At 48.2% G+C, this 19,656-nt stretch overlaps 3 protein-coding genes across 3 annotated transcripts; 2 read left to right on the forward strand and 1 right to left on the reverse strand.

The window, feature by feature from the left end:
* Positions 1–2,613: 2,613 nt before the first annotated feature.
* M406DRAFT_249383 (uncharacterized protein) lies at positions 2,614–3,337 on the forward strand (the record flags this gene model as incomplete). The annotated part of the gene is made up of 2 exons (XM_040916608.1): positions 2,614–3,055; positions 3,111–3,337. The coding sequence occupies 2 exons, from the start codon at positions 2,614–2,616 to the stop codon at positions 3,335–3,337; spliced, it is 669 nt and encodes a 222-aa protein (XP_040779264.1).
* A 2,514-nt stretch (positions 3,338–5,851) lies between these two features.
* On the forward strand, positions 5,852–8,573 carry M406DRAFT_251055 (uncharacterized protein; the record flags this gene model as incomplete). Its single annotated transcript, XM_040916741.1, has 3 exons — positions 5,852–5,993; positions 6,043–7,504; positions 7,763–8,573. The coding sequence occupies 3 exons, from the start codon at positions 5,852–5,854 to the stop codon at positions 8,571–8,573; spliced, it is 2,415 nt and encodes an 804-aa protein (XP_040779265.1).
* A 9,964-nt stretch (positions 8,574–18,537) lies between these two features.
* Positions 18,538–19,131, reverse strand: M406DRAFT_58315 (uncharacterized protein). Its single transcript, XM_040924599.1, has 3 exons — positions 19,071–19,131; positions 18,859–19,017; positions 18,538–18,809 (listed from the first exon to the last, which is right to left on the reverse strand). The coding sequence occupies exons 1-3, from the start codon at positions 19,086–19,088 to the stop codon at positions 18,558–18,560; spliced, it is 429 nt and encodes a 142-aa protein (XP_040779266.1). The 5' UTR covers positions 19,089–19,131; the 3' UTR covers positions 18,538–18,557.
* Positions 19,132–19,656: the final 525 nt, after the last annotated feature.

Consider the following 19,656-nt stretch of genomic DNA (forward strand, 5'->3'; position numbering starts at 1 on the left):
ATCTCTTCGGACCAGAGCGCGAGCAGCGCGAGATTACTATCAAACCTCAGATTGCTGCATTGAAGGAACTGAGATATCTCTTCTAGCTAGTCGGGAGATTGATCAGAGGCTCGAGAGCGTTTACAGCAAGCAGCAGGCGTTAGCTAGATAAGCTAGCCTGCGCTGGAAGATAGCATAAAGGCTGAACCTGCGGATAGAAAGAAAGGAAAAGACGAACACTCTATGCAGATATTCATATGCTGCTCGTAGCGTAGAAAGTTTATCAAGAGAAGCTTTCTGCTATATCGAATACAAACTATAAGCGTATTATTATTCCAGATATTCTCATCCTGATCACAGCAGATACAGCAGATATCCAGCTTATCAGAGCAGCGGAGTTAGGGATGATAATAGAAGCTGCAGATAGAATACTCAAACTATGGATTCTTGTTATCATTGCCAGCGCTGCTGGTTATCAAGCTTCTGCCTGGAGCAGGCTTCTGTAAGAGATATTCCTGTGAAGGGGGAGTGGGATCAGAAATCTCGCTCTGGCAGCGCTGAACCCGATGCTGATGCTGATCTCGTATGCGTTGATTGTGAGCATGCTGCTTAGCTAGCATATAGCTCTTAATCTGACTATAGCAATGGAATATTCCGCTCAGCCAGTCCATAGCAGAGGGGCGATTCAGGCTAGACTGAGAAAGGGGAAGAGCAGGTATAGAAGAATGAGCAAGTGCAGGAGGAAGGGGCGGCCGCCCATCTAGCTGACTCATAGAGGCAGCCTGTAGAATGCCCCGTCCTCAGCCTCGAGGAGAAGGGATCGGGGAAAGAGGACGAGAACCAAGTGCAACCACGATCTCTTCTTGAGTAGGACGAAGAGGCCTTATAGGCAGCCTGGATGCTGGATTGGCGCCCTCTGGGGAGAACAGCTCTGCTGCTGCTGCGCTTCTCCTAGTGATAGCAGAAAGAACTCGATGTACAGTATTTAATACTTTCTATCAAAGTATTAGAAATCTGTGAATGGGGAATATAGCACGGGAACCAAATCTGTAAGGAGTTCTGTTTATTACAGCACTTCTAACAGTTGATAGCTAGCTTTTCGCAGCCTTTCTTCTTCTGAAAGCATGCAATAGACTTGATCTTACTACAGTTGCAGCATCGCTAAGTAGCTTTGGAAGCCTTGCAATTATAAATCGTTTTCTGATTGCTATTGTAGCTGGTGATGTTGGATTGATCAGCCTGGTAGGGCTGGAAAGAATCCTGTTCACCGCTGCCAGGAGAGCGAGGAGGGTCGGGCGGGCATTAGCCTACAGCAGCTAACATATTAAGCCTATATATTATCACAATATTAGTAGAGTCTATTGAAAGAGCACTCGTAACCAAGAGCAGTAATGGGTGCATTTGAGCAGAATGCGCTTGTAACGAAGGCTAGTAGAGAGTGCACTGAAATTGAGTGCACTCGTAACGAAGGCCAGTAGAGGGTGCATCGAAATTAAGTATACTTATAACGAGCGGAAGTAACGGATGCATTGAAATAGAGTATACTCTAGACTTAGCTGAGCAACGAGTCCATTGAAATATACTTTGAATAGATATTGATAGCAATAATGGTTTAAGGGCTCTGCTGAGTGGTTTGTAGGTTTATTTGTTTGTTTGTTTATTTATTTCGTAGCAGATTTTTCTATTAGATGGAAAGAAAGGTGGGTGAATATATATGTGGCAGGCATGTTCGGCTGGCATATAGCTAGCACTTACTGTAGCTGGCATTTACTGTGGCAGGCTGTTCAGCAAACTTGATAGGACTAACGATAAGAGCAATCAATAGAAATATCTGAATAGCTTCAGTTTATTTATATTGAAAGACATCATTCAAGATCTTCATTTTGAAGAGCTTCAGTTAACTATCAGGAGGAGACCCCCTGAATCTCTCTGCCTGCAGCGCTGCCTGTAGCGCTATGGCCTGCAGCGCTCTTGCCTGAACTACCTTTTCTACGATTTCCTTCCAGATTAGGAAGGCACGATGCCACACTTTCCTCCTTTTCCTCCTCATCAAGCGCTATGGAACAGGGGTAGTTCCCTGGAGGTACCTCCTCACGTGACCTTCGACCAATCTCCGTACAGGAATTATTGCAGTGGAACCCAGTTTAGAACTCTCCGTTCCTGCCGTGCCTCCAGCGGCAAGCCGCTTCCGCCACGGCATCCACTCCGTTGAACTAGATGGGTCCGCAGATAGGTTTGGAATCCTAGTAACTCAATTCCCTATTTTTCTGCGCCCCGAAAACCCGCACCCTGGTTAGCTCGAGTGGTTCTGATCTCGGCGGTATGAATTTCATTAATTATATAAAAAGAAGAGGGTAATTGCTCAGTGCCTTGATGCCCGGTTTAATATGTGTGCATCTTCGAATTCGTGGGCGCTTGCGGCATCCAGAAGCCGGGATTTCGGGCCTTGCTGCACTTATAACCTAAGCCCTTCCTTATTCCAGATTTTCATTGTCATGTCTTATCAGCTCACTCTACAGAGCTTCGGTCAATATGGGGCAGGTCTGGAAGATCCGCGCAATAGCTCTCGAGCAGGTCTCGAAGATGCCGGTGCGCATAGTCCGCACAACCTTTGAGCAGGTCTCAAGGCCCGAAATGCGCCCTGCAATCGGCATGCCTATCATGATAATAAGTCTGGTGCTGACTATGCTAGCTCTTATAGCTGGCAAAAGCCCTGGCTTCATGGAGGATTACCACATTCTTTTGCTGAACACCTCCATGCTGGATCAAAACCTTCTTACGGCACAGACGAGCAGAGAGCTAGATCCTTCACCCACATCTTGTGAGTCTCTTGGCGGGACTCTAGGCAATCTTTGCGCTAGCGCGACCGCAGCGTTAGAGTCGTCCGTCAGCTCCGACCTTGCGGAGCTTCCAAGCATTGAAGACGATATTGCCGACAAGCTCGCGAAGGAGTTAGGGATCAAGCAGTGGTATTCTCTCCATGTTATGAACATCTGCCAGGGCACTTTCACCCCGAACGTTACGACTCTCAGGGTTGGATACAATGTGAGCAGTTGTACGCAGCCTCTGAATACTAGTAGGTATCTCGTCTTCATCCACAGTGTATATATCTTGCCGCTAACGCTCAACAGCCCTCCTCAATATTTCGACGCTCCTTGATCACCAGCTAAAGATGGGTCCTCTACATCTGAACTTAAACAAGCTTGGCTTCACACAAGACTTCCAGGATCAGCTAAACAAGATTCCCGGGTTGTTCCAAGCTCTGACAGGCCTCTATATTTTGGCTATTGCCTTTTCGGTCCTCTCTCTTCTTCTCTGTATCTGGTGGCTCTATCGACCTATCTATTGCATGTCCTGAGCGAATGTCATTGTTGCTCTGCTTGCAGCCTTCGTACTATTGGCTGGCAATATCATCGTCGTATTTGTAAGCAGAAAGTCGGCGATGAAGATCAATAATCTCGGTCAGCACATTGGGCTATCAGCATCTACCGGCCAAAAGTTCATCGCCATTACGTGGACTGCCTTTGTGTTAACAGCGGCGATAACTGTGAACTGGAGTTATGAGATCTACCAAGTTATGAAAGCTAGAAAGACTAACCAGCAGGTAAAGCTATAGGCTGCTTATGGAAAAAGGAACTGTTGATTGGTGAACGCTACCAAAGAAAAGAAAAGGAAAAAGGAAGCTAGCTAATCTGGCTGAGGCTATCTAGAGTTGGCTGCTGGCTGGAAGGCTCGTGCACTGCCCAGGGCCAGTGACTCACTGGCCCTCGCACACTGCTAGTTTCTGATAGCAGGGCTCGCATGCACGTTCATGAGAGATTCTGCTATCATCCCCAATATATTTGAGTATTATATAGTCTGGACTACTATGCATTTAGGGATATAGACGCTTCAGGGATATACTCTGCAATTTCTGCTGAATTATTGTTCTATTCACTAGTATACAATCAGTTTGCATCATTATAGCTGAGAACTGAGAACATATATTGTTAAAGTTAACCTAATATCCCCATATGAAACTAGCATATAGTTGAAATCCTCAGTTGCTTAATCTATAACAAATAGGATTCATCCTCGAGCCAAGCAGTTCTTGGGGCGCTTTGGAAGGATACTTGCATGACCATACTGGGCCTAGGCTGGCCAACGGCAACCACCGCTTACCAGCCTCTTGTCAAGCCTCGGAGCGACTGGCGCACTGTAGGCAAGCAAGAGAAAACGTCAATTCGTTTTCAGTTGCTATTTCTGGTATTGCAGATGATGTAGTTCTTGATATAGCATCGATAGTCCTGCTACTCGTACACTTCATGGCAGAGATAACACTTTGATTTGATTAAATTGCTATGAAGCGAGACGCAATCAGTTTACTAGTCGAGGCTTGTTACTGGGCCCACCGAACGCTTTAAGTATAGCAATAAAGAAGCTGACACTGTATTGATGCGAGCTATTTATGCATCTCCGTAAGCTCGTATTCAGCGTCAAGGTTTTGAATAGTCAGGGCTGTTTTAAGAAGCTGGGCTCTTCGTAGCAGAAAGCAGCTTCCTCAAGGAGCATGTGGTTGGCATGAAGTCCATTTGACAAGCGGTAGGCGTAGTTTTGGTAGCTCTATGGATCCTAGAGGTACCAGAATCTAAAAGGAATACCTGCTGCTGTACTCACGAACTGGTTGAAGAGCTAAGGTGTCGCGTGGGCAAGGAGCATGATCTTTCTGAGCAGTGGTTCAGTATATGGGATAAAGTCTTTCCGGGAGCACCTCGCCCCCAAAGTCTCACGTTCGGTCTACTGAGCCAGCCACCTGGAGAGATGCCCAGGCCAATTCCATATCGACTGGTGGAAAGCCATGAAGGCGAAAATCCAAGGATTAGTGTGCAAGGGGGTGTGGCAGACTCTCGAGCGGGAAAAAGCCGCATTTAAGCCACTGCTACTCAAATGGGTGTACCGGTATATAAGCTGGACGAAGACGGGATGCTCACTTCATTCAAAGCTTGCATTATACTACGGAAGTCAGAGTTAGTTTCCGTTCTTGTTATAAATCTTATGCATTAGTAGAAAGCTATAATTAAGGGGCAGATTGTGCTACCAAGACAGCGACTTCGTAGCGGCTAGTTCCGCTCGCAGCTTTATGTCGGTGAGCTTCTTAGGAAATTCGATCAAACCCGGCACGGCGGGAGAGTCTCGACTGCCCCTTGAAGAATTCCGGAGGGAAAGGTGATGATGATAGGCGTAAACGCCGTAGGGGTTGCCGGGTCCGAGGACCCAATCGAGACGGGAGTGGCGGGGCCGGCCGCTTGGCCGACCCCGGCCGGTCCTGCCTTCAGTGCCTTCTTCTTGGCTGCGGTCTTCCCTCTCCCCTCTGTAAGCATCATGTTTCGATCTCGGATCTGCCAACCTGGGGTCCTGTCCGTATAACCTTTTTTGTGACTTGCATGTTGGATAGCATAGAATCAGGCGGAGGCAGTGCTGAGGAGGAGTGGATGGGGGCGTACCTACTAGGAAAGGGCGGCGGACCTCAGGCACCCTCCCTGGATCGCGACACGCCGGGAACGTCATGGCATCGCGGCCGGATGCGTCAGGGTGCGCCTCGCAGTCAAGGCTTAATTAAAGTCATTACGCTACTTGAGGAATACTTTCACTACTGTTTTTAGCAAAACTGTATTGCATCTGCTTGGCTATGCTATTCTCCGCTTTAGCCAATTTTCGAAAAAGGCTAGCGCAATCAGATGATGCACATGCTATCGGAGTTAATGTATATATTATATAATCCGTGGTAAGCTATGCTACAGCCTTAGGCCGCTACCTGGATGGTGTTTCCTGCCTCCTTAACGAAGTAAGCTCCATCCTCATCATCACCACGACCTCCTCCACTGCTGCCATCATGCTAGACCAGCAGCAACAACTGATCAAAGATCATCCGATCGGCAAGGATCTCGATGGCTTCCACAATATGTTCAACTCGATCTGCGACAAGGCAGGCATCTCCTGTACTTTGGATGCGCTGGAGGATCTGAGCCAAGAAGGTAAGGCAGACTAGTTGTTGCTTGAATGTCTCTTCTAATAAGCAGACAGATATGCAAGGTCTTTCATCAGTTCTTCTTACTATGCTCTCGATGCTGCCCGCTGCTCGTCTTTTATCTTCCAAGTCAGGCTACCTTCGAACCGATTTAATCCGACTGAACTCGACAACCAATTCCAGTGCTTTCGATTTCGATAGCGTCAAGCCCCTGCTCCGCTCCGTCCTCGAGCACGACGCCGATGAGCTCATCTGGGATCACATCTGCCGCCTGACCACCGATGTCTTGTCGCCGCAGCGTACCCCGCCGCCGCAGCCGATCGCAACCTTCCTCGAGCAGACCCCGTGGGTATACACTACGAGCGGCATCATGAGCTCGTTCGAGAAGCGCGAAGAGGTAGACAGGATCCTTAAGCAGGAACTTGGTCCTCTCTACGTCGATATTCCTTCCTTCCACGAGACATACTTCGGACAGGTAGCTGGCATAGAAGCAGCGTCCAGGGCTGTCTTCGAGAAGTGCGTCAAGGGCAGCAACCCGCTCTTTGGCCCCCAAGGGTGGCGCGACTGGCCAGCAGCCACATCAGAGAAGAATGTGGTGGACTGGTTCCACGACCTGTTTCCCCAGCTGGAAGCATTTGCACAAGAGTGGGGTGTCGCGCCGGCATCTACGCCAGCATCTACACCGATACCTGTGCAGATACCTCAACGAAAGCTGCTGATACAACCCAGCACGCCGCTCCCAGACTCTGTAGGGAAGCGCAGCATGGACATCGGCTTTGTGAAGGACGATCCCATTACAGCAGCAGCAAGCGGTTCCGGATATCGATGGTCGCACGTCCTTGTGCCTGGCGAGCTGAAGATCGATGCGTCTGACGATATACCCTCGGTTGCATGGATAAGCATCGCAAGATATGCGAGGGAGGTGCTCTCAGCCTCCAACACCCGTCGCTTCGTCCTGGCCTTTACCCTCTGTGGATCGCTCATGAGGCTATGGGAGTTTGACCGGCTCGGGGGGATCGCTTCCGAACAGTTCGATATCAATAAAGACGGGCTGCGATTTGTATTCACGATGCTCGGGTTTCTGTGGATGGATGAAGAGGAGCTCGGCTTCGATCCAACATTCAAAAGAACCCCCAGCGGCCAGCAGTTTATCGAGATCAACCGGAATGGCGCGAATGAGCATCTTATGATCGATGGAGCAATAATACACCCGCACTGCATCGCTGGCCGAGCAACGACCTGCTGGAAGGCTCATTCTGAAGAGGATCCTCGGACAATACTTGTTATCAAAGATTCGTGGCAGTTCCCAGAGCGGGACGTAGAAGGCGACCTGCTCCGCAAGGCGACTGAGAAGAAGGTCATCAATATGGCCCGGTACTATCATCACGAGATTGTCCAGGTAGGCGGTGCCGATGACACTATCCTGAGCAATGTGCGCAAGGGGCTGGATATCACCAAAGCTTCCAACTACAAGCCGGACTGGACAGACTTTACGCTGCGCGCGAAATCAGGAAGTATGTCGCGGAGAGGCCGAAGCAGCAGTGTTGCCGTCATGAGGCGGCTATCCAGCCAGGCTGCCGCCCCTCCCCCTCTGCCGCCGAGCAAACAGCCAGCAAGCAGCAGACGGCTGTCCAGCCAAGCTGGCGCATTTTTGCCACCATTCAGCCCACCATCCAGCCAAGCTGGCATATCTCGGCCATCAAGCAAGCAGCCATCCAGCCAAGCTAGCGCTCCTCTGCCGTCCAGCAGACAGCCGGCAGGCAGACGGCTGTCCAGCCAAGCTGGCACACCTGTGACACCTCTGCCATCAACCAAACGGCCATCCAGCCGTACCGATGCACCTCTGCCACCCAGCAAACGATCCCGCCTTTCGCAAAACCCCAACGAGGCCAGCACCACCACCCTGCCGGACCGGGAACACAGGCGTATCATTGTTCGTGATTATGGACTGCCGATCTACAAAGCAAGCTCTCCAGCGCGTCTGCTCACTGCACTAGAGAGCTGTATCGCGGGACATGAGTCTCTGTACCGAGCAGGATTCTTGCATAGAGATATCTCGATCAACAACCTCATCATCAATGAAGATCCTGATAACCCGTCCTGGCAGTCATACCTGATCGATCTGGATCTTGCTATTGAGATACAGCGAGATGGTATATCGGGCGCAAAGAGTATGACCGGAACCAGGGCTTTCATAGCGATAGGAGCACTCATGGGCGAGCTGCATTCGTTTATGCACGACATCGAGTCCTTCTACTGGGTTCTTTTTTGGATCTGCATTCACTACGAGGGGCCGGGCAAGGAGAGAATTGTTTCCGAGTTTGACAAGTGGAACTTTATGGATACGAACACGCTGCTCAAGGTCAAACTTGGTGAGATTAACAGCAGTGTATTTGCGCAGACATCCGCACGGAACTTTACCGATTATTATCGGCCGCTGACCATAGTTGTAAACAAACTGCGGCAGGTGATCTTTCCTGGGGGTGATCGTTGGAAGCATGAAGATGTAGGACTGTATGCTAGGGTACGAAAAATCCTTGCAGAAGGCTGTATAGATCCTGATGTTACTGCTTTGCAAGATAGGTAGATTATGGAAAAGGAACTGAAGATTCATGAGCGCTACTGTCAGGCGAAAAGGGCACACAAGTGAGGTGAGAGGGAGGGTATGAGCTGCTCCCAAGCTGCTTTCTTGATTCCTTGCAACTGCTGAACCTGTCTCCTCCCTCCTTTTCCCTTGCTCTTCTCAAGCAGAGCCTTCTTTAAGTACATGATGGCTCAGGGCCGACTTAGATAACAGTAGTGTGAGGGCTTCGCTGGCACCATATGACCGCTCTGCTTTAGAGCGGAGCCTCCGCAGCGCCTCTCTTTAGCCCCAGCGCCAAGGTGTGCGCCGGTATCACAGAGTGCGCACTTTAGCCCTGACAGAACTCTCCCTCTTCCAGGTTCCTGTCCCCAGGAACACCGCTCTCAAGCAGCGTGGACATCCTATCTCGAGTCGCTCAACTCTCCATAGACCGCGGGTGGTCCCCTTCCCGCTTCTTTTCCCTATTCAAATGGAACGGCCCGCCCACAGTACCGCTCGTATCTTCTGCCCCGGTGTCAGGTGTTGTCGCGAGGTTGGTCGAGTGATGCACTCAGCTCGAGCGCAGCGTAGTCGCCATGCCTGCTCTGCTCCGGTGCCGCGTCGGGTGTACACCCGTCTCCGAAATAGTAGCACTTTGGCAGTCCTCGACACCGCCAGGGCCATCGCGCTAGTGGGGCCGTTCTATCCTTTGTTTACCCGGCCTGGTACGCGTTCTTTCTATCCTTTCTTTTCCTTCCTCACCACCACCACCACCAGCAACAGCAGCAACAGCAACAACAGTACGTGTATCCCTGATTCGTTGATCAGTTGCGTGGAAGCTGATTGATTGCAGATGTCTCCTCAGCCCACGCCTGCTGGCGAGGGGGAGGGAGGGGCTGATCCAACCCCCAGAGCCCTTGAGGGTCCTCAGGCTGGTGAGGCCTCTTCGCCTCCTCGCCTCGTCCTGACCCCCGCCCCACGCCGACCTCTGCCCCCGGGCGCCCCCGTCGCCGCCGCCCCTGCCCCCGCCCCCGCTGCTCTCACGCGGCCTCGCCGCCAGGCGGCCGTGAAGTCCGCGAAGGCCGCCCTCAAGAAGGGCAAGAAGCGCCCCGCCGACGACCCTCCCGCCGAGGGCCCCTTCACCCCGGGCCCTCGTGCCCTCCTCCACCCCCTCCCCCACGCCTCCCGTGAGTCCCGCCTGTCTCTCGAATACAGCGCCGCGCTGGCGTTGCTAGCCCTCCAAGAGGAACAAGGTTCCCTCGGGGCCTGGTGCGGTGCGCTCCCTGCCCCTGGTCCGTTGCCGAGACCAGTCGGGTGTGTTCTCATTGTCCTTACTTCCAATTTTGCCCCCTGCTGACTGTTCTTAGGCTCTGGTGCTCGTTGTTTCCGGTAGACTCTGCAAGCTGCTTCTAGAACACTTGTACAGTTGCTTAAAAATGATTTATCAACTCCGACATATACTAGCAGCATTATCTGTATTATATTTATAGTGTATAGGCGCACAGCTTCCATCGAATAGACTTGACTGAAGCTGCAAATATGTGCTAATGAATGGCTTTCTACCGCGCCAAAGCTTTCCCAGCGCGAGGTTGAACTTCGATATGTCTTTCGGCTCTGGATAACCTAGATCTCTAGTATTCATGCTAACTTTGGCAGTCATAAAGCCTAGACGCTGCGCTATGTATTGAAAGTGATGCACATAACTCTTATCGATGATGCTTTGGAGATGACGTACTCGGATCTCTTGAAGCGGTAACTCGTTTTGTCAGGTCTGCAAACCTCCTGAATGCCGCTATGAAAAGCTGTCTATAAGTGAGAAGGAATCCTTGTTCTTGGTCTAAGTGAGCGCATTCTTCAGTGCTCCTAGCGATGATCTGCGGCTTGGATTGGCACAGGCTCGACAGGTTGGAAACTCGCACCGAGTACGCGCTACGCAGCGTGCCACGGTCGGTCTCAGGCGGGTCTATGTCGGGAGCTACCCAGGTCTTGATCGACCTTGCTGCAAGTGAAAAGTATGCTGTATCTTTATGAAATATCGCGATACTGGGAATGAAGCACTTCAGACCCAGAACCCTCTTTTGCAATTCATCTCTTATAGAACTGTCTATAATAGACGGGAAGAGCTCGCCACGCAGGAATAATACTTGGACCTCAGCTGCATCCTGGCTATAGGGGATACGATGTTATAAATGTCGAACTGTATGGATATCTACAGCTTGTGCAATTAAATCATCTCCATTCGTAATTATATGCCAAGTTACGTAGATATATTTGAGATAGTTGACAAGCTCCTCATCACCATGCAAGGCAATATATTTGTTCATATTTCCGAGCTGCAAGCTGAACCAAAACTCAGAGAAACAGAATAACTCGTCGAGTGATTATACAATTATCGTATGGCGTTCTAACATGTGAAAAATTGGTTCTTTGCAATTACTCAATCGCTTAAGCCAGTCTTTTTTCTCAGAGTAATCGAGATTCTTATTATTAATGCGTATCTTGCAGTAAATCTCGCTGTCACTGTTGTGGGGAGAAACGGTCTTTCTATAAGCATTTCTTGAATGGATTTTCTTAAGATCTATAAAAGAGAACACAAAAGAGAGCACAGAAAGAGTGTTTTATATACCCAAAATGGTCAGGGTTAGGGTCATTTTCCCGACAACTGTAGGGTACTTCAAAGGAAAATGCTTCGCATCTACGCTGGAACAAGTATTGGAACCGGGCTCGACTGCCACCTGCTCGTTGGTGCATTAGCGGTTCATGCCTCCCTGCGCCTCATCTGCATAGTACGAACCTTATTCATCCGCGCAGTAGAGCCTAAGAATCTATTGACAGTCTAGTCCCCACAGGCTATGTGCGGCTTCTATACGGTGTCGACCATCTTGACAGTGGAATTGAAACTGAGCTGGCAGAGGATGGATCACGCTAGGATCCCGGAGGTCCTCGGCTGGAATATTCAGCAACGAGAGGATTTGTTTTCGCGTTCCCGAGTCGATCTGGATCAGAATATGATTTTCCAATATTCACGGTCTACACAATTCGGTTTTTTTGAACAGTCTTTAATTTCTTTTCGAGATTAGAACGATTGGGAAGTCGGGCTCCCGACTCAACTCGCAAGACAGATAGACAGGATATGGGTGCACGGAAAACACTGACTAATCATAGCTCGATTGACTCCATCTGAAGTTACTATTATAATGTTCGAAGAGTAATGAGAGGTATAGCAGTTGTATTTCATAACTATGCTTCTTATTAACTTAGATGCTAACAAGTCTTCTTTATAGCTTAATTTCACTATTTTAAAACTTATTTCGATAATCTACTTTCAAATTTATTTATTTTTTCTGCATAAGGAAATACAAGCAATTTATTGCATGTTTATATCCGAGCCTATTGCATATTTGAAACTCCAAAAAGGTCGGCTACTCAAGGGTAATCACTATTTACATCTTGCTTCATTCGATGCTTCTCAAGTTTTTGCATCTGTATGAAAGGTGCCTTTGAATAGCGTGCTGCTTCTGATATACATAGAGCGAGTGTGAATGTAGAAGAGGCAGATGACAGAGGAGGTGTTGCAATATCGCTTTTGAATAGCTGGTTTGGCATAAGTGGAGGGCTTTATATCCCAGCATTTCTAGCAGCAACCGTATCGAAATGGTCTGGACCGAATCTTTGCTCAAAAGAAAGGTGGCGAGTTGCAAAGGCGAAGTGCTTATCAGACTGATATAAGTAGCTGGTTCCCTTAAACTCGATAAGCATAGCAACATAGGCTCCGGTTAAGCGATAAAGTGTGTTAGCTTTTTTCAGGCTTTTTTCCCATTCCAAAAACCTTTTTGAGCACCCTTGAAGCCTCTTGTTTTCGCCATTATTTAATTAAATTCGTAATTGGATTAAGAAAGTAGGCTAAGTAAATGAAAAACCAAATTTAGAAGTCTGATACTTATTATATATATACATATATGAGACGAGCAAGGCGAGCGTTGGTGAGCCTAAACGTGAATGCATTTGGACTATCTTCTGAATAGAAAAGGGAAGGAAAAGAGACAAAAGGAGCAGCGCTTTATATGAGTAGAGCGCTAGGTCCTGTGGGTCTCAGTGGGTCAATAAGAGGACCCCAGCTCGTATGTGAGAAGGCCCAGCTCGTGACAATATAGATTAAAACTTTCTTTATATTTTCTGTTGCAATGCTATAGCTATATCTATAGCCATACGTATAATGTATAACGTATAATGTGCGACAGCTAAAAGGAGTGACCACTCCCAGCTGCCTGGAAGTAGTGGTGGCCTATATAGCTGTATAGACGGTCGGACTCGCACATATAACGTATAACATATAAGACTTTTAGTGGAAGGCGAACCCAACCAGTGCCAGGGCGCCAGCAGGTTAATACTACAACGGAAGCGAGACCCTCGATTGAACGGTCCGCCCCGGAGCGACGAAAGAAAGCGCCAGAAAGCGCTATACGAGAAATCTCGACAACAGACCCCCAGACGCTCGGTCCGGCCCGGAGAGGCCGTCCAAGGCCCCTAGAATTGCCACGAAAGAGACTAGCGATCAGCGAGAAGAGACACGCTCAACGGTACCTCCTGTTCCTCAGGGTAACAGAAACAGAAGGAGGACCAACACCGACATTCGATGGCATACCCAAGGAGTACCACGAATTCAAGAGACTGTTCTCAGGAAGGTTCGAGCACGGACTTCCAGAACATAGCCCATACGACCACGAAATCCCACTCAAGGAAGGAACTTCGCCCAAGTTCTTCCCCATCTACGGACTCAACGAAGCCAGGCTCAAGGCACTCAGGGAGTACCTCGACGAGAACACCAAGAAAGGATACATACGATCATCACGATCCTCAGCAGGATACTCAATCCTGTTTGTGCTAAAGAAAAACAGCAAACTCAGGCTATGCATTGACTACTGATAGTTCAACAATATTACAATCAAGAATCGATACTCTCTACTACTCATCAAGGAACCACGAGACCGACTACGAGGCGCACAATGGTTCACAGCATTCGATCTTAAGGAAGAATACTATTACATATACATCAAGAAAGAAGAAGAATGGAAAACAGCCTTCAGAACTCGCTACGAGCATTTCGAATACCTAGTTATGCTCTTTGGATTAACTAATGCACCCACATCTTTCCATGAAATGATCAACTATGTCCTTCGCGAATTCCTCGACGTTTTCGTCATTGCATATCTTGATGATATCCTCATCTACTCAAAAGATCTCGATACGCATAAACAATACGTACGAACTATACTATAGATATTTCAAAACGCTAATCTCCTAGTCGAAACAACGAAGAATCGCTTCCACATCCAGAAAGTTAACTACTTAGGATATATGATCGAGCTAGGATGCATTCGGATGCAGAAGGATAAAATTCAGGCACTTAGGGAGTAGCTGGAACCCAAGAACGTCACGGACGTTCGAGCATTCAACGGATATGTCAATTTCTACTAACAATTCATCAGCAGATACAGCGATATTGCTAGACCACTCACGGACTTTACAAAGAAAGATCACCCATTACAATGGAGCAATATAGAAAGCGAGGCATTCAACAGAATCAAGGAGTTGGTCGCGAAAGACCCGGTTTTAGAAGAATCCAACCCCCTCAAGGAATACGAGCTCTATACAGACTTGTCAGATTATGCACTCGGCGGAGAACTCAACCAGCGAGATAACCAGAAATGTCTACGCTTAATCGCCAACTTTTCAAAGAAACTCAACGAACCGGAACTACGATATGGGATACCAGACAAGGAACTTATAGCTATAGTGAAAGCATTCAAGGAATGGGAACACTATCTCATTAGTGCTAAGCACACGATCAAGGTATACTCGGACCATAAGAATCTCACAACTTTCATAACAACAAAGGTTCTGAATAGATGATAAGTAAGATGGGCAGAATATCTATCCCAGTTTGACTTTAAGATTATCCACGTTCAAGGAAAAGAAAATGGAAGGGCAGATGCTCTCAGCAGAAGACCAGACTACAAGGATCGCATCAAAGAAGAAATTCAGAACATCTTCGGGATGAATGAGAATGGGAACCTCACAAACGCATACAGAGAACTGAACATCACCCTCAGAATCAACAACCAAGGCAAGAAATCAGAAGACATGACACGAGAAGAACAAGACGCCTATATCAGGGACACGCACAGCGCCCCAGCACACGGACACCAAGGGATTCGGGCTATGTACAAACGGATTTCGAGATACTGGAACCCGCCAGGACTCAGAAAGAGGATTGAGAACCTCTTACAGCAATGCGACACATGCAAGAAAGACAAGGCCAGCCGACACAAGCCTTACAGACTGCTTCAACCCTTACTAGTACCTAGCGCTGTTTGGATCTCCATCAGCCTAGATTTCATTGTCAAGCTACTTCTCTTACGAGAATCCTTAACTAAGATGCAGTTCGATAGCATCTTAGTAGTGGTTTGCAGACTGAGCAAGTACGCATACTTCCTACCTTACAAGGAGAGCAGCACTGCAGAAGATCTCGCATATGCATTCCTCAGAACGATCATTCCCAACTACAGCATGCTACAAGAAGTAATCTCCGACAGAGACAGAAAGTTCGCATCACACTTCTGGACCTTCCCTGATGAAACACCTCGGAGCAAAACACAAAATGTCAACAGCATTCTATCCGCAGACGGACGGATAGACAGAAAGAGTGAATCAAGTCATCGAACAGTACCTTCGACACTACATCAACCAGGAGCAGGACGATTGGGTCGAATTGCTACCTATGGCGCAATTCGCATACAACAGCGCAGACACGAGCACTACGAAGGTATCACCCTTCTACGCACTCTATGAATACAATCCAACAGCATACCACGAAGAAATCCCAGGAGCCAATGCAGAAGCAGCAGACAAAAGGGCTCAGAAAATCAAGAAAATTCGTGAAGATCTCCAGGCGGAGCTCGCATTCATCCAAGAACGGATGACGAAATATGCAAACCGCAAGAGGATTGAGGGACCAATCCTACAGGAGGGAGATAAAGTCTACTTGACCAGACGAAAAGACCACATCAAAACAAAACGACCTAGTCACAAACTCGACCACAAGAGGCTAGGACCATTCAAAATCCTACGGAAAATCTCACCAGTCAACTACGAACTCGCATTACCTTATGGAATGAGGATGCATCCAGTCTTTCACGTCTCACTACTCGAACCAGCAGCACAAGAAACGGCAGTAGACGAAGACATCGAAGCAGAAGACTACGAACCAGAATACGAAGTGGAACGAGTACTCAAGGCACGAGGAGAAGGAGATCATGTCGAATACCTCATCAAATGGAAGAGTTACCCTAGCAGCGAAAATTCATGGGAGCCACTCGAAAACCTCGACTGCGGCGAAAAATTGACAAAATTCCACCAAACAACCCAACAGCAGCACAAACAACTGTACCAAAAACATCAGCACAACATCGACAACCACTGTAGATACGCACAGGACTTTCAGGGATGGAGGAAACTCACGCCGGAAGAAGTAGCCAACTTCGACAACCACTTCCCAGACTGGATGAACGCCCTACGCCAGGCCCCCTAGGAGGGACGCTCCGGCCCGGAGCGACTCTCAGAAGGCCCAGCCGCGACAGCCTCCCCGCTATCCAGGAACCCGGACCAATCCACCGAAGAATCACCCACGAACTCGGAAGCCCAAGCAGGCAACCCATCAGAAAGAGTACCCTCAGGGAGAGGGCTTTCAGCAGCCCTCTGCCCCTCCTCAGCACGACGACGCTCCTCCTCGACCTCTCGAGCTTCGAGCTCCTCAAGGGCCTCCACACTATCCAAACCACGAGCAAGGGCCTGGGAAAGTTTGTCGGCCCACTGAAAACGCTGCTTTCTCAAACGACGAACGCGGGCAGCGGCCAGCTCAAGTTCCTCCTCCGCCGCATCGAGCTCGGCCTCGGCCTTACGATGCAAGGAAGCAATCTTCTGCACTTGGGCAGACGACAGACCAAGGCGATCGCAACTACCACGGCCGCGCGCGACGCAGAACGAACAGCGAGTAGTGTCGGTATCAGAGGACTCGCACTTCTCCTTGTGAGAATCACAAAAAGAACAGAAAGGCATCCTGCTAAGACGGGAAAAAAACAGTTAGAAGAAACTCGTTCTGCTGATCAACCTTCGTCGACAGAACCCAGGAAGAAGAGGGAGATTTCGACTTGACGATACGGGAGTCGGAAGTTCTATTCGACATGACGAATTAGGAAGGCACGAAAAAGCGCAGGAATGACTCAGGAAACTTACAGGCGATCGTTAGGGACAACGATCGATAGAGGGGAGATGATGTTATGACCCGTCCAACACAGAGGTCACAGGGAAAGCGGATCAAGCTGCGGAACAGCAGCCGGCAGGAAAGGACCCCAGAGGCTGTCAGTCCAACACAGCTCTTGACATGGGAGTGCAGGGGACTGGTCATAACTTCTGTCCCTGGAAAGCAGAGACTGGTCACTAGTCACCATATGGTAGCCTAGCTGACCATTTTCAGAACGCAGGCATCGGTGCTTGCCTGCTGCTCAAAAGAAGCTTACGAACATATTTGAATTACTACATGAGAGCACTGATGCCAGAGGAATGGGCAAGAGCTCCCGCAACCCAAGCGTACTGAGGTAAAGAGCATGATAACAAACGAATATCATAAAGGCATTAAGTGTAGACCTTCCTAGTTATTGAAAGGGAAAGCAAAGATAATACCTACTGCTGTCTATGCAAGTAAGAACTGAAGGGGTAAGGTGACGGTTCCCAGAGCCGTTCGACCCTGGGACCCATCTTCACTCTCTGCCCCGAGATCCGCCACCCTAGCCGCCACCCTAATGAAATTGCTATTGATAGACTCTATTCATCGATCTATTATATATGACCTAGACTGGACTAAGATAATGGACAGCGTAGTGTGTGCTGGAGAACGCCCCCGACTAGATACAAGCTGCTTGTAACAAGGATATGAACATCGTGTATTTCAGTACAGTTGCTCTGAGCAGCCTTAGTAGCTTCGCGAATTGTTTTCGCTGTGCGGATGCGTTCACTCCTAGACCGAATGTTTGCTCAAAGCTGGCTGAATTGAGCAAATGTATAGTCAATATTGACTGGAATATCAGCTGAGATATAGTCAGCATAATCAACCAGCTTCTAAGAATGAAATCTCTTATTTTCTTCTTGGTAGTCTGTTGTAAATATAACCTTATGAAGCGCAATATCGAGAGATTCTGCTAGACGTTTGACTATGCCGTTGTTATCTCATTGCTCGGTCGGTAAGTGAGAGAAAATAACAATGCGGCGAACAGGAATATAGCCCCTGCTAGCTTAGTCAGCAAGAGAAAATACAATTCTAGAGCAGGATGTTACTTTTATAGAGATACTCTTCGAAACTACTGCGCAGCATGGATTATGCTCATTTCGTTATGCGCTGCATCTAGAAACCAAGTGCAGCCAAGGTTCTGTATTATCTCAAAGCGTCCCGGCCAACGGAATCAATATATACCCTGGATAACATCTTGCTGCGAAAGATAATGTGATGAATTGGGAAATGCAGTTTGCTGCAGGAATGCATCCGTTGCAGCTTGAGCGAGAGAGCAATTAAGTCGCTATAAAGAATCGTTGAACCCGTTTGAAAGATTTGCATCTGCTTTAACAATCTTGAGATCCACATCTTTCTTGAATGCATAATGCTCTAAAACAGCTAAAACATTTTAGTTGTTGCAGAACTGTAAAAGCTGCTACCCCATTCTTCAAAATGCTTGCTTTATGCTATACAATATTCTCCATACTCAAACCTAGATTAACAATATAATCTATCTCAATACTCGTGATTGCAATAACAATAGGATTTTGTATCACATTAGTTGCATAGAACTCGCTGCTATAATGCATCTCATAAATAGCTACTTCAACCTCTTCTCGGATAAAAGCATGAAACAAGATCAGAGCAAGAAGCTAAAGAAAACCAGAATCTTCGTTTTGCTAATCGAGGGATAGGGCGTTGGAGATTTCGAAGATATATTGTGCAAAAGCAGCTTCAGAAAGCAGCTGAAAGTTGATTCGAATCCTTTCCGTTATCGATATCAGATGTAGCGAAGTATAAAGACTAGTCTTGAGCGGAAAATGAGTCCGCTCTTCATGAGTTCTGAGAAAGAATTCGATAAATGCACACATGCTGCCCTTTCCCTTAGTGCCAGCAACGTGGATAATCTTCAGATTGGCAAGTACACAATCCTGCGGTAATTGTTAGAACAATAATAAGCAGCTGCAACGAACAACGAACCGTATGGCCAAGTTGCTTCAGCCATCCTCTCATTCCAAGTACTGGCGGATTGCCTCTACCGGCAAGGTCACCAGCAGGCAAGACCACCTTTGGAAGATCTGTATTCACTACTGCAGTCGATCTCGGCCTCGATCTACTCCGGAGAAGAGCCAGAGCAGCCTTCGATAAGTCAGTAGATATATTAAACCCATGGGTGGAGAGAGAGGTCTTACAGTAAAATTTCTCTCCATGCTGGATAGAAACGCTTTGATATTGCAAAAATATCCGAACTGCGCAGTCAGGCCGATAAAAGAAAGACACAAATCTTTCCGGCCTGGAGTATGATAGCGCATGCGTCATAGCCCCACCGCCAGCGAGATATCACATAATACTGATGATCAGCCAATAAGAGCCTGTTTCTTCTCTTCTCGGCCCGAGGATTCGCCGCGCCCTGACAACATTCCATCGCCATTCAATCAACATATTCCTCCTGTCAGCTTACATCAAGTCAGTCTGCTGAGAACAGATCAACCCTCTACCAGTGCATTTCCACTTCATTCCAGCGCACTCTAGTTTTTGTACTATCATGTCATCCATAGCCCCGTCTGCGCCTTCAGCCCCTCCTCGCGATGCCGAGGCACACTAGCGATAGAGGATACAATTCCAGAAAAGATTGCAACTTGCTTTTTCAAGATTGCAACAAGACCAGCCTCTCAATAATACTGCCAGAGAACACTGCAAAGAATTCAGGAGACACCTGGAGTGCAATCAGGCCTTCGCGAAAGAAGTGGCCAAGCTGAATCAGCTCGAGATGGAGAT

Source organism: Cryphonectria parasitica (assembly GCF_011745365.1).
Source record: "Cryphonectria parasitica EP155 unplaced genomic scaffold M406scaffold_2, whole genome shotgun sequence".
Lineage (NCBI taxonomy): Eukaryota > Fungi > Ascomycota > Sordariomycetes > Diaporthales > Cryphonectriaceae > Cryphonectria > Cryphonectria parasitica.

What these genes read in the sequence shown, in the direction of transcription:
- M406DRAFT_58315 (XM_040924599.1), bottom strand. An exon ending in TGAAGCAACTTGGCCATACG is followed by an intron (nt 18,810 to 18,858) that starts GTTCGTTGTTCG and finishes CAATTACCGCAG; the next exon opens with GATTGTGTACTTGCCAATCT.